Genomic DNA, 16121 nt, shown 5'->3' with positions numbered 1-16121 from the left:
TGCTGTGTCCTTGCTTGATAGTCAGTATTTGAAAGGATAGAGCACTGACAAACAATGCTGGAATGGCAATGGTACCCACAGCTTAGGTGGCACCAGCACTCTTTAAAGAATATGATGCATCACAAACATACCACGAACTCGAAGGGTACTCGCTAGAGCGCATACCTCCACCACATAATGCCTGATCCTTGAGAACGTTTTTGGCCCTTTCTCTCAATGGTGAAGAATCACTTTACGAATTAAATAATTCTCGTATCCAGATCCGGATTCGGATCTACACCAAAATCGAATCAATTCATCGGGGTCACACACCCAACGCGTCCACCAAGCTTCGTCTGAATTCGTCTGCAACTTTTTGAGATGTTGTGCTTTATATAATTTTTAGTCAAATCTCTCAATGGTGAAGAATCACTTTAAAAATTCTGATATCCGGATCCGGATCCAGATATTCACCAAAATCTAATCAGTTTGTCCTTGTCACACACTCAAACATGTCCACCAAGTTTCATCCGGATCCATCAACAACTTTTTGGGATATCTTGCACACAGACAGACAGACAAACAAACAGACAGAGAGGGGTGAACACATAACGTCCTTCACCTTCGATGGAGGAGGTAATAATGAACGATATATACATGTATGGAAAAAGGTGCATCCAACTAAGAAAGTAACTAGATCTACCCTGCTAATCTAGAATTGAACAAGCAAGAGCAGATCCGGTCTCAGGCGACATTTCACCCACTTCCCAGTGAGCTTCCTCAGGTCTACAGTCCTCAAGAAGAGACCGATATTAGCCGGTAGACCTGAAGAAGAGATCTGTATTGGGCAATAGACCACTCTGTTATCACAAAGCACCCAGTATTTATTTCCTTCAAGGAGGGCAGACAAGGACACAAGGAAATTAATCACAGCTGGAGACCATTCAGCCCATCATACGTGCACCACATCAACACCCCTTGATGAGTCCCCCCACCAACAGCACTCCGTACACACGCACACAATCACCCATCAATGCTCAAACTACCTAAAAGTCCTATCAACATCCCCATACCCCTCTATCTCCATAACTTCCAGGTACATATCTAATTCTAATTTAAACATATCTACTGCTTATGCTGCCACTACCTTTCCAGGGAGACCATTCCATGCATTGAATACTCTCTGAGTGAAAGTCCCCTCCCTTACTACCGTCTTAACTCTCCACTTCTTTACTCTCAGGCTACGGCTGGATGGTGGTTATCTCCATCCGTGTCTGGACTTTTGGTACCCTTTTATTCCATCGTGCCATGGAGTGCATGTTGCAGGCAGTTTTCATCTGAATGGAGCCAAACCCCGATGGTATTTCATTAAGCCGTCCCTCTCACCTTTTCTCCTCCTCAAAACTCTCCCCCATGCTTGGCTCACAGTCTACAGCCATTAGGGATTCTGAAATATTTTGCGATGCGGATATGCTGCAAACAAGCCTTCAGCCTCAAAAAGCCAAGAGAAATGGTGCAACAAACAGCATGGAGTGGTATCCCCTCATCAATCTGAGTCCGATTTGCCCATTCTCGTTTCCAGGCAAATGTTGAATTTGCTCCATCTCTGAAGCCGTACATGATGTTTGTTGTTACGCTCCGTTGTTTGAGTTTTGTTTCATTTCAAATGCCTACCTAACGACCTCCCCACCGTCGCATTTGTGCTGCAAATATAATGTGATACGTTTTGCAAAATATGAAATTCTTTAAAATATTCACCATGAACACGGAGGTGATTTTTCAAAGTTTGCAAACATAACGGTCATAATGACCCCTTGTCTCTGACCCAGAGTCATTTTGAGCCCATAGTTTATCTTGAGCAAACATACAAGGCAATTTTTCTCCTCTGAGCTCAGCTTCAAATTGCCTGCGAGGCAATGACTTTGATCTATTTTGACCTTGCCACAAGGCACAGAGTGAAACGGCATACACAAGCCAAGAAGTGGAAAACAGGCAGCTGCATGGCCTCCATAACTGAGAGCGAATAGAACGTGGGCCACCACAGGACCTCCTGCGCCAATACCTTTTGACAATTAAATATATAAATAATTATAATTATTTATGTATTTAATTGTCAAAAAATTAAAAAAAATTGTCAAAAATCCTGGTCTCCAATAATTATTGGCCGAATACCATATTGAAATGGTTACCGTGAGCTCAGAACCTAGGTCCTCGGGCATTCCGATTGATGTGTCCAATTTGTAACCTCAAGACCAAGATACACTGGAGGAGTGGAGTGAGCGGTTGGTTCTTCCTCCCTCGCTCACCATCAGCCCCGACTGTTTTGAGATCACCTGGTCGATGTTTTTTTTTTCATCTGATTGTACAGATGTGTGGAATTTGACTCGCTGCCTACAAGAAATTATGAAGATGGAGAATGATGGCATCCCAGAAATCTCGTCTGGAGTCAGGATGGAGGAGAAAGATGGCATACTGATCGAGAAGTATGGCCACTCAGATCACCAATTTGGTTCTCAGATCACCAAATCTCACACTCTTACCATCTCACTGCAAAAGGACCATCTCGCAAACACTCCTCTCGACTTTCTTTAAAATACCCTTGAGGAAATTCACTCATTCAAACTCCTGCGTCTCACTTTCAGCCATGATATTTCTTTGACAAACCAGATATCAAAGTGGGCCTCCAAAGCCAGATGCTGACTGGGTGTCCTCCGTCGTACAAAGTTCTTCCTTGGCACGCCTGAACTCCTATCCAGCTACAAGACCTTAATCTGCAGCTTGACGGAGTACTGCTCCCCCCCCCCCCTCTTGGCTGGCTTCCCTGCCTGACATCTTGCTCAGCTTGATGCTGTGGAAACCAAGACCTTAAAGATCATTGGAATCCCCTGCACTGAAGCTGAGTCTATGGGTCTATCACTTTGCCATCACAGACAGGTCGGTGGTCTCTCTGTCTTCTACCGCCTCCTCTCTGGTCTTTCACCCTCTGCTCTTGCCACGCTTTGCCCCCCTCTCACCCCCCCTCCACCCAGTCTCTCAGGTTTCTGCAGGTCACACACAGTCCACCATCAACCCCCTTTGGGTGAAACGACCTAAATCCAGGATCACTCCTCACCTCCACTCATTTATTCCTCTTTTTTTTTCTCACTTGTGGAAACAACTTCAACATCCTGTTCAATAATATTCTTCTCTCCAGGTCCACACGACAGCTGTTCACAACCTTCTCAGATCATCCTCAATCCAAAACCATACTCTGTGTTTTGTTTTGTTTTTTCCCCTCATTAACCCCACCCAAATCCCTCATCATTTTCCAGTTTTTCTTCCTTGGAGTTTCTTTCTCGATGCATGCATGTTTTGCGTCCTGATTTTAGTCCGTTTCATCCTGGTCCGATCAATGTGCTGGCTCTTTCACGGGCCTCGAAAATAAAACAAAAGAAGTAGGTTAAGGCCACACAGACATCCATAAGCAACTTATTTTCCAATGAAATCAGACAGCAGTTGGAGAATTCAGATGTGGATAAGAGAGATAGTTTTGAGATTGTTTTGAGGAACCATTATCTCTCGGGTTTTTGTCTTCAGTTTTATATTTGTGGGTTTTTTTTTTGGATTCTTTTCATTAGCTTTGGGCTTCAGTTTTCCTTCTGAATAGTTTTATTTGTCCTGTTTTCTTTCTCAGTTCTCTCTGTCTCTCTCGTCTCTGTTTCCTTGGTGGTGTTTAGTTTCTCTTTGTGGGGCGAGTATATTCTTCTTGCGGTGCTGTTTGCCTGTTACTTTTTTCTTGAATGAGCAGTGCCACTGCAAAGCACACAGTATTGATTTCCTTCAAGGAAGCTGATGTTGGTACCATTTTACCAATTGATTGGTTGGTTCTACTGATGAGCCTTTTGGACATTTCGTGTTTTCTGTTCATTAGAGTTGTGGTCTTTCTCTGAGTTGTGTCAGTCTTATCTCTTGTACTTTGTTAGCCAACTCTTCTTCCAATCAACATTGCTCCTCTTCATTCTCATATTCCTCCTCTCTTGCATTCCACTGTTTTTCCTCCTCTTCCTGCTCATTATCATCCGTCGTTCCCTCTGTCATCCCTTCCATCTGTGTAGGATTCAGCTGATCCCCGTTAACTGGCTGGGTCTGGTTCTCCCTCGCCCTCAGGGTGGGCCCGCATCTCCTCCCTCCATCACATTTTGTCACCGCCGCTGGGTTACCATTGCCATACTTCGGTCTGAGCTGCAGCTTCACTGCATGGCTCCTCCCTGTGCCACTGTGTCCAAAATCTCCACCATCCTTCTCTCCACCCCCCCCCTCTCTCTGTCAAGCCGTCAGCTCCCATTAGCCACATCTGTCTTGTTACATGTTGGCTGGCCCGAGTTGTTAACGTGTGTGCGTGTGTGTGTGTGTCAGTCATTTCAGCTCACCTTACCCCCTGGTACAAGTACAAGCCATTTTCTGTTTCAAGTGGATTCATTAATCATCAATCATCAATCCATCCATCCATCCATCCATTGGGACGATGCTCTGTACAGAGCGTCACTGCTGTCGAAGCAATCTCCTGGGCTATTGGGTACAATCCTGGGCGGGTCGCCACTCTGACGCAGGATACTTGAATGGCTCAATCATCCCAGCAAGCTGGCACTCATTTTGCTGACCTCAGAAGGATAACAGGCTGAGTCAACCCCATTAATCATCAGTGTTGCATAAAATTTGAGGGAAATTTAATCTTTGGAGCATTGAGAATAGCAGAACTACAAAGTGGTAATCCATGCTTTCATCTCGAGCCGGTAAGTCAATCTGGACTTGCCTTGCTGCGCATCTCATGACAGACAGTTGCGTGTGACCTTCTGAGGGAGAAAACAGATCTTAAAACAATTTCACTCTCCATTGGGCAGAAGTCAATTTGCTAAATGACCGAACTGGATCACAAATGCAATTAACACCTCAAACTTGTAAGAGATTCCACACCATGGACGTGGAACGCATACCGCGGTTGCGGGCATTCATGGTCGACGGAGTGCGTGTGTCAAACGGGACAGTGTAAGGTTGGTGCCGTTGTACCAAAAAGTATACCGCATTCATTACCTCTCGACTTCACCTCTCCTCGCACTTCCACATCCTTACCTTTCCACAGGACCTCACCTGTTCACCTCTCCTTCCACAAATCACAACGCTCTTCACTGAGCCTGTAATTGATGTGTCCAACCTGATCTTTGTTCAAAGGGTATCACTTTTAAATGTTATTCAAGCCCTAACAATGGGAGCACCTGTTCTTAGCTCATCAAACAGAAACGTCTGCTATTAGGGATAATACGAGGGGAGAGGCGTTCAAAATGGCCGTGGAATGAGATGCAGCAATCAAGAAATGCGAACACATTATTTATTTTTTATCACCTCTTCTACTACAGCTCTAATGGCTCCAATTATATGTCAAAGTTGATGCATTTTTTTTATAACTGCCTATGATAGAAAAATCTCTGAATCCTATAAGGCGGTTTTTGTGTGTGGCTGTGTGTTCAGGTGTACACACGCTACGGAAAATGCTACACCTTCAACTCGGGCAGGAACGGGCGTCCCTTGGTGTACACCTTAAAAGGTGGTGTGGGAAACGGCCTCGAAATGATGATAGACATACAGCAGGACGAATACCTTCCTGTGTGGTCAGATACTGGTGAGTACCATAACAGGCGAGAAATGGAGTTGTGAAAGAGGGGTTACGGGTTAATGTATCAGACAAAAACCGATGGGGATGACATAAGAGGGTTAGACCAAATCTTTTGAGCTTTTCTTACTTACTTTGAATGAAAGGAAGTGCAATGAGCTCTCATTAAGATGAATGTTCATTGATTTTTTTTTTAACTTTATGATGCTGAAATCGGTTTAATATGCTGGAATTATGGGGACGTGGAAGAACCTAGCATACGTCACGTCCATCCTGACATATGTGATTAAACCCACAGGTGTTTGGTTTCAGACAGTTGAATTGTGATGCTCTGTTGGAATTCAGAATTACAGATTTTTGATACTCCACTCCTTTCTATCGAAAATTGTTAAAAACTAGCAAAGTACCCATCGCTGACAAGGTCGTACACGTCTCACCTCAAATGAGTGTATATTGCGAGAAACGGGAATTTAATGTAAATATTCATTGTGCACATAGCACGGTAGGTGGAGCTTGGAAACCTTGACAACCTCATTCCATTCCACCAGTGAAGATTTCTAATATATGCTTGTTGTACCTCCGAAGTACTACTTGGGGGTGAGGGTGATATTATGAAAGCTCGGCTGGGAAGCTAATTTAAGCACGTTTTGGGCCTACCGCCTGATGGAAGATCACCAAAGTTCTTTCCATGCCAACCGACCACCTATAGGCACCTATCCCTCTCCACATCGCTTCTTCAGTCCCCAACCTGCGCCTTCTCTCGATACTTCCCATAATTTTGCTTTCAGTAATTTCCATTCAGTATTTCTCACAGCATTTCATTCTGGTTTCCCATCCGATGATCCGTAGATCAGTAGTCCCAGTTTCACTTTTAAACACCAGTTTTGCTTTGGGATATCAGTTTTGATTTGTCATTGCAACTTGTGATGCGACGTGAATGGTGCAAAGGTTGTCAAAAACGATTTTCTGGAAAAAGGTCGTCAAAAGCAACTTTCGGGGGAATGTTGTTTTCAATTATATAAGTGGGTATACAGTGTTTCAATGATCTTACGGGTCATAAAGGGGTCAAAAGTGTCCAAATGGTCTGAAAAGTCTAAATGGTCAAAGAAGGTCTATACATCTCAAAAGGGTTTCAACGGGTGTGAAAGGGTCTAAAAGGTCTTAACAAGGTTCAAATGGGTAGTAAAGGGTCTAAGGGTGTAAAGGGTTTAATGGGGTCGACAGGCCATAAATGGTGTAAAGGAGTGAAGCTGTAGTAAATATATTACCTCACATTAGTAATTGTATTTACTCTGTAGTGCAACATGGCAATAATGGATGAAATGACCTCCCCAAGACTGTTTTAAACGCTTATTTACGTGCATCTTAGTTAAAAAATCTAATCATATAAGTTTTGTCGTGATTAACTTTGGGAGCTGAAAGCATTAAGGTCACAAACAAACAAAAACACCACTTATATATAGAGATGGACAACCTGTTTTCATGCTGCAGGCTCTTCTTCCTCTTCTCAGGGAGGTGGTGTCACTTTTCTTCCATTGATCATCTTACAGTGAGATCTCTCAACAAAGCCATGGCTAAGAGAGAAAAGTTCCATCAAGAACCCCATTCAAGGTTACAGGAAAGCTCACCCAGAAACGTCCAAAAAGCCCTTTATTTATATAGCTCATTTAATTTGTCACGAAAAAGGTCGTTATGTGACCACTATGGAAACACCCCCCAACGCCCTGTAAAACTATCACGTTTGGACGTACACCCACCTCTACCCCACTCCAAACCCCAACATCCACGCGTTACGTACGTCATTTTTGAACGGCCCCTCAGATAAGACATCGTTGAGAGGTCAGAGATATCAATAATATTGCAAGAAATGAAATATATCTCACCTGTGATTGAATATTTTTTCTAATAGTGACCAGAAACCATTTGAAAATCAAAAAAATTAATTGTTGCCAAGGTTTCTCACTCCACCCATTGTGATATCTCGTCAATCAATTTTGACACCGAATTCCCGTTTCTACCAATAACACGCACTACAAAATGATTGCCTCTTTGAGGTGAGACATCTACGATTTAAATTACGATCAAAAATCAAATCACGATGTCAACTTGATTCTTTTAAACTATAGGATGGAGGTGCTTATTTGGTGAAGTTAGCTAAGATGGTAACCGTTTTTTCTACAAACAATCCTTCTTTCACCCTTGAGAGTTATGTCATTAGTTGAGCAGTAACATTACCTTTCAATTGATGTTTAGGTTGTAGTTGTACTATTTTACGTTTTTGAATGATTGGCGCATTTGAGATATCACGTGACTCCTTCGCCAATCTTACCGATCGTGATAACGTCTTAATTTTACAGTTCTTTTTCACATTTAACATCGTATTTTATGATCGAAGGTCACCACCCCACCAAATATATCGGTATCTGGGTTGAAATCCAAAAGAAAATGGGATTTTTATGAAGCATTGTATGTAATTATTAGTACCAGCTTGCTGGTATCCTGTGTCGGAGTGGCGACCCATCCAGGATTGCGCAAAATAGTCCAGGAGACTACTAAGGTAGCACCAACGCTCTGCACAGAGTATGGTCCCAATGGATGAATTGTATATGTGGATCTACCATATATATATATATATATATATATATATATATATATATATATATATATATATATATATGTATATATATTTGTATATATATGTATATATATATATATATATATATATATATATATGTTATATGTATATATATATATATTTTTTATGTTCCTGGCTGAAAACCTCCTGACTGGTGAGCAGCGAGTCAGAGACAATGTGCTCGTGTGGCAGGCGCCACTTGTTGCTGACAGGTCGTGCAGCAATTGCTGTGATGGGACTCGATCTGTGGCCTGCTGTCTCATCAAGTTAGGGGGTTCAATTAAGTTGTGTGTGTATGTGTGTATATACAAGTATATATATAATCAATCAAAACATGTGGAGTGTGACGAGCACTCCCCCGATCTCCATTGGACACCGTCCTACACCAAAGCGTCACCTCCAACCCAGAAGCTTCAGCCCGGTAACTCTGTTAAACAGACAAAGATTACATGATCAACATGAGGTTAAACATTAAACGGAGCCTCCCATTCAGATTTTGGGCCCATTTGCCCTCATCAGGACAGCACGCCAATAAATATCTCACCATTGATGACCACATTTGTCGTTTATATATCAGACACACCTCCTGACTTTTGTGGTGAGCATCGCCGCAGATTATGCCTCACCCGGTAAACCGCATCATCTGCAATGAACAACCATCCGTCTGCCACCCAGACGTTTGTTCCCGCTAATGCAAACCATTCAATCAGAAGGCACGTGATGTAATCGGCAGGTATATTGAAACATGTGGAGTGTGACGAGCATTCCCCTGATCTCCATTGGATATAGTCCTCTACCAAAGCGTCACCTCCAACCCAGAGGCCTCGATCCAGCGACTCTGTCAAACAAAGATTTCATGTTCAACATCAGATGAACATCAAAAGGAGCTGCTTATCCAGATTTCGGGCTTATTTGCCCTCGTCAGGATGGCGTCCCCATAAATATCTTCATTGCATGACCCAGAGCCAGTGGCGGCTCATAGTGGCCAAAAGTGCGATCCCTGACGTGCAGTCAATAATAAACAAATGTGAAAACACCCCATCGTAATCCGCCATAAATGCTATCAAATTGACCCAATGGATTGAATTGAGTGTTCCAATGCGAAGCATAAGAGCAACATAACTACAACAGGATATCGTTGCAGCCAAATTAACAACATAAAATTAGAGTGTGTGGAGGTGGGGCCTAGTAGCAGCCGTTATGGAGTCCTGCAGGTGGTGTGGCAGCTCTCACACTGATGTCTTATCGGAAAAAAAGTGCCTCCCTCTAAACCAATCGCGAAGATCACTGGTCTACATTCTACATCCGTTGCGTTTGCGCAATTTGTCTACATTTTACATTCGTCACACAATTTGTCTACATTCTACATTTGTTGGGTTCATGCCATTTGTCTACACTCTCCCTGTTCCTGGACCCAATCTATCCCTGGCAAGTTAAAGTCCCCCATAATCAATACTGTTCCCTTACCACATGCCCTTTTGAATTCTTCATGTACTCCTCCGTCCTCCTCTTCCTTCCCACCCGGAGCCCTATAAAAGCATCCTACCAGTATCTCACTGTTTTTACAATCTCTAATCTCTACCCACACAGAATCCTCAACATTGATTCCTTCCTTAATGTCCTTTTCTCTTGATGCAATGTTGTCCTTTACCCAGATTGCTCCTCCTCCTCCTATTCCCTCCTTCCTATCACACCGATACACCTTGTAGCCTTATAATCCTGTCCTCCAGTTACTCTCCTCCTTAAACCATGTCTCGCTCACTGTAACTATATCGTACTCCTCGCTATCTACTTTGGCTTCAAGCTCTTCCATTTTATTATTTAAACTTCTGGCATTTGTATAGAATATATTTAACTTTTCCCTTCCTGAAATTCTATTTTCTTGCCTGGCCTTACTCATCACAATTACATCATCCATTCCTTAATACATTCTCTATCCTCCGGTGACCTAATAGAAAAAAGCCTCAATTCCTTCCTCAATTCCTACTACAAACCTTGCTGCCCCCTTTCTATTTAACATCTGGCCATCATTCCAGAAACACTTCCTTTGTCCCCTCAATGATTCCCACTGCTTCTTAAATGTAAAACTTTCCTCCCAAGACCATTCTTCTCACCATTGGTTGACGTCTATTGGTCTGCTCATAATTTCTATATTGTTTCCTAATGTTTGGAGAATCCCAGAAAACACGACCCCACAACCCTTTGCTTTCAGCCGCTTGCCCAATATCCTGTATCTATTTTTCAAAACCTCTGAGTAAACTTTCCCGACATCATTCACACCGAGGTGTACCACAACCAACTTCTTCCTGTCATGACCCGATACAATATCATTTACCCTTCCTTCAATGTCCCTAACTCCCGCTCCTTGAAAACTGCACAGAATTCTATGTCTGCCATCCTTCCTACAAAATGAAGAATCTACATATTTAATAATCTCATCACCCACAAAAACTGTCTCCCATACCTCAATTCTACCAATTTATATTGCTGCACCTTCACCACTCCCTACACCCGCTGTACCACCACTGCCTACACAAATGGTGAAGAATCACTTTAGAATTCTAGTATCTGGTTCTTCACCAAAACCTAACCATTTGTGGAAACAAGTTTCTGAAAACCTATCAGGTCTTCAGGCTGCAATGCACATGCATCTCCTATTTTCATTCACAAATTACTTCCCACCATTGTTGTCTTTCATAGATGTAGTGGTTATTTTGGTTAAATTGGTGTACATGTGAAACACAAAAAAAACATAGTGCTTATTGAAAGTCTACACCCCCTTTCAAAATTTTCGCCTTTTGCTGCTTCGTAGCCTGGAGTGAAACTGCATGAAATCAGACTTTTCCCACCTTTATTTACACATTGTAACCCACAATTTCCAAATGAAAAACAAATTATATACATTTCAGAAAATTAAATTTTAAATACAAACCTAGAATATATTGGTTGGATAAGTGTCCACCCTCCTTGTAATAGCAATTGTAAATTAGCTCAGGTGAAACCAATCACCTTCAAAATCACACACCAAGTTAATCGGCCTCCACCTGTGTTAAATGGTTGTATTTCTGATTATTTAAGAATAAAATAAGCTGTTCCTGTAGTTTTCCTCTCCTGGGGAGTGCATTTCACAGCAAAAATTCAACCATGAGCACCAAGGAGCTTTCAAATGAGCTCCAGGATAAAGTTGTGGAAAGCCACAGATCAGGGGATGGGTATAAAATATTTTTTCAAAAGCCTTGAATATTCCTTGGAACAGAGTCAAGACATTCATTTAAGAAGTGCAAGGCGTATGGTGCCACCAACACCCTGCTAAGATCAGGCCGTCCCTCCAAACTGGGTGACCAAGCAAGGAGGAGACTGATCAGAGATGCCACCAAGAGGCCAATGGCAACTTTGCAAGAGCTACATACCTTTATGGCAAAGACTGGTCACTGTTTGCATGTGACAACCCCAAGCACTCCACAAGTCTGGCCTGTACGGTTAGGTGGCAAGAAGAAAGCCATTACTTAAAAAAGCCCACCTTGAGTCCCATTTGAGGTATGCAAAAAAAAAACCACTCTGGAGATTGTGAAGCCATGTGGCAAAAAGTTTTGTGGTCTGACGAAACCAAGATGGAACTTTTTCGTCTAAATGCAAAACTTTGTTTGACACAAACCCAACACAGCACATCACCCAAAGAACACCATCCCTACTGTGAAGCATGGTGGTGGCAGCATCATGGTATGGGGCTGTTTCTCATCAGCAGGGACTGGGGCACTTGTCAGGATAGAAGGGAAAATGGATGGAGCAAAATACAGAAAAATCCCAGAGGAAAACCTGCCGCCCTCTCCAAGAAAGATTAAATTGGGACGGAAGTTCACTTTTCAGCATGACACGACCAGAAAACCACAGCCAAAGCTACATTGGAGTGGCTAAGGAACAAAAAGATAAATGTCCTTGAGTGTCCCAGTCAGAGTCCAGACCTAAATCCAATCGAAAATCTGTGGCGTGACGTGAAGATCGCTGTGCAGCAACGCTCCCCACACACCTTGACTGAGCTTGAACAGTTTTAGACAGAAGAATGGGCAAATACTGTATTTCCTAATCAAGGTGTGCAAAGTTGGTGGAGACCTATCCCAACAGACTCACAGCTGTAATTGCTGTCAAGGATGCTTCCACAAGGTCCTAACTCAGGGAGGGTGGACACTTATCCAACCAAGATATTCTGGTTTTGTATTTTTAATTAATTTTCTGACATTTGATGAATTTGTTTTTCACTTGGAAGTTGCAGGTTACGATGTGTAAATAAAGGTGATAAAAGACTGAATTAATGTAATTCAATTCCAGGATATGAGGCAAGAAAAGGTGAAAAATTTTGAAAAGGGTGTTTCTTAATTTATTTATATTTATACTTCCACCTATTGTGGTGGCATGATTTCATGCTTTCAGCTGGCTATGATCAACAGAGCATCCCCACTGCTACCGAGTATGAGAGCACAACTGATGCAATGCCCCTAGTCCCAGTTCACTCGTACTCATTTCGCTGACCTCGGAAACATGACAGGCTGAGTCAACCCCACCTGGTGTTAATTCCGCGGCTGATGCGGCTTGAACTCGGAACCCTAAGATCCCAAGCCTGCCACCCGAACCACGAAGCCAACACCAGGCTTGAAAGGGGGTGTAAAATTTATATAGGCACTAAAACATTACCTCCCTTTTATACCTTAATAAATAACCAACCCATTAATCCATATAATAACATCATATTCACTCAAACAATAAATCTTCCAGAACACCTTTAACGATTGGTGCTTCATTGCGACACGTGGGCCACACCAGGAGAGCCAACTGATCATTTTTTTTTTTCTCTCTTTTGACATATTCTCCTCTGTTGAATATGTCCATCATCTTTGATATTGCATAACCTTTCACCAGACTTTTGTTATATCATTCTGCGCCTTTCTTTTCCAACTGTAATATAAATCTATTTGAATGATTTCCCTTTCGATGTACATGGCAATGCAGCATTCCAGGGATAAATGCAGCAACCAGGCAATAAATATAAACATGAATAAAATGAAACTGAACACAGGGTTTAAAAATCCATCCACCCACCAACCCTCTCCCACCCTCCCACCTCCTGAGCCACTCAATCAGCCTGGATTAATTGGCTAGCGGGAGAGCATAGAAGTATGCACACTCGCCTCTGAGTTGTCTATCCTGGGTTTGAATCCCAACCCGACTTTAAATCCATCCTGGTTGTTTCACATGCAGGGCGAGGCATCAACGCGTGTGCCTTCCCTCGTATTAACGTTATATTGGGCATCTTGTCTGTCAGCATTAGTTGGTGGATGTTAAAGATCCCTTGGTGAAGAGGAGGTGAGCTCTTGCTGGCACCCTGTACAAATTAGGAATTCCTGCTCTAACCTACAAGGGGCACTGCATCAGTGGCACAGCCATGCTCTCAATAATGATGCAAATCCACAGCCACTTGCTACATATGAAAGCAGAAAATGAAAAATAAATTAACAAACCAGTTTTACTGACATTGATGACGTGATGACATCTGCCAAGTCAGAGCCATCAGGTGGAGTAAAGTGAATGATTTGCGCAGTTTTTCTTTTCCGACATCTCTTAAACCGAGTCATAAAATTGTATTAATAAATCAGATGTGATGCATCACCCCCTTAAGATAAATAATCATTACATCACCCCCTTTAGATAAATAATCATTACATCACCCCCTATGGATAAATAACCATTACATCACCTCCTGTGGATAAATAATCATAACATCACCCCCTGTGGATAAATAATCATAACATCACCCCCTATGGATAAATAATCATAACATCACCCCCCATGAATAAATAATCATTACATCACCCCCTATGGATATATGACCAAGACATCACCCACAATGGATAAATAATCATTACATCATCCCCTGTGGATAAATAATCATGACATCACCCCCTATGGACAAATAATCATGACATCACCCCCTACGGATAAATAATCATAACATCACCCCCTATGGATAAATAATCATAACATCACCCCCGATGGATAAATAATCATAACATCACCCCCTGTGGATAAATAATCATAACATCACCCCCTATGGATAAATAATCATAACATCACCCCCTGTGGATAAATAATCATTACATCACCCCCTGTGGATAAATAATCATAACATCACCCCCTATGGATAAATGATCATAACATCACCCCCTATGGATAAATAATCATAACATCACCCCCTGTGGATAAATAATCATAACATCACCCCCTGTGGATAAATAATCATAACATCACCGCCTGTGGATAAATAATCATAACATCACCCCCTATGGATAAATAATCATAACATCACCCCCTGTGGATAAATAATCATAACATCACCCCCTGTGGATAAATAATCATAACATCACCCCCTACGGATAAATAATCATAACATCACCCCCTATGGATAAATAATCATAACATCACCCCCGATGGATAAATAATCATAACATCACCCCCTGTGGATAAATAATCATAACATCACCCCCTATGGATAAATAATCATAACATCACCCCCTGTGGATAAATAATCATTACATCACCCCCTGTGGATAAATAATCATAACATCACCCCCTATGGATAAATGATCATAACATCACCCCCTATGGATAAATAATCATAACATCACCCCCTGTGGATAAATAATCATAACATCACCCCCTGTGGATAAATAATCATAACATCACCGCCTGTGGATAAATAATCATAACATCACCCCCTATGGATAAATAATCATAACATCACCCCCTGTGGATAAATAATCATAACATCACCCCCTGTGGATAAATAATCATAACATCACCCCCTATGGATAAATGATCATAACATCACCCCCTGTGGATAAATAATCATAACATCACCCCCTGTGGATAAATAATCATAACATCACCCCCTGTGGATAAATAATCATTGCATCACCCCCTGTGGATAAATAATCATAACATCACCCCCTATGGATAAATGATCATAACATCACCCCCTGTGGATAAATAATCATAACATCACCCCCTGTGGATAAATAATCATAACATCACCGCCTGTGGATAAATGATCATAACATCACCCCCTGTGGATAAATAATCATAACATCACCCCCTGTGGATAAATAATCATAACATCACCCCCTGTGGATAAATAATCATAACATCACCCCCTGTGGATAAATAATCATAACATCACTGCCTGTGGATAAATAATCATTTCATCACCCTCTGTGGATAAATAATCATAACATCACCCCCTCAGGATAAATAATCATAACATCACCCCCTGTGGATAAATAATCATTACATCACCCCCTGTGGATAAATAATCATAACATCACCGCCTGTGGATAAATAATCATAACATCACCCCCTGTGGATAAATAATCATAACATCACCGCCTGTGGATAAATAATCATTACATCACCCTCTGTGGATAAATAATCATAACATCACCCCCTCAGGATAAATAATCATAACATCACCCCCTGTGGATAAATAATCATTACATCACCCCCTGTGGATAAATAATCATAACATCACCCCCTATGGATAAATAATCATAACATCACCCCCTATGGATAAATAATCATAACATCACCGCCTGTGGATAAATAATCATAACATCACCCCCTGTGGATAAATAATCATGACATCACCCCCTATGGATAAATAAATAATCATTGTCACACATTATAGCATAACAGAGTCAGCGTCGTGACTCGCTGCTTATCAGTGTTACCTGTTCCCATGGGTTTGGTCGGATGATTATTGTTGTTTCGTCAGATGATTGATTATTGGTCAGACCTCCATCCAGTTGTTACCTC

At 41.9% G+C, this 16121-nt stretch overlaps 1 protein-coding gene across 4 annotated transcripts in view; it reads left to right on the top strand.

Moving 5' to 3' along the window:
* LOC147022483 (acid-sensing ion channel 1-like) overlaps positions 1 to 16121 on the top strand; it is a 545466-nt gene that overhangs the window by 446126 nt on the left and 83219 nt on the right. For all 4 annotated transcript variants that reach the window (XM_085893422.1, XM_085893424.1, XM_085893423.1 and 1 more), the window contains one exon: positions 5485 to 5635. In XM_085893422.1, the coding sequence (XP_085749548.1) occupies positions 5485 to 5635 (151 nt within the window). The remainder of the gene's footprint in view (positions 1 to 5484; positions 5636 to 16121) is intronic.

Source organism: Eptatretus burgeri, chromosome 8, assembly GCF_056783735.1.
Source record: "Eptatretus burgeri isolate ZD-2024b chromosome 8, Ebu_testis_v1, whole genome shotgun sequence".
In the NCBI taxonomy this organism is placed as follows: Eukaryota; Metazoa; Chordata; class Myxini; order Myxiniformes; family Myxinidae; genus Eptatretus; species Eptatretus burgeri.
This window is presented reverse-complemented; position numbering and strand designations above follow the sequence as displayed.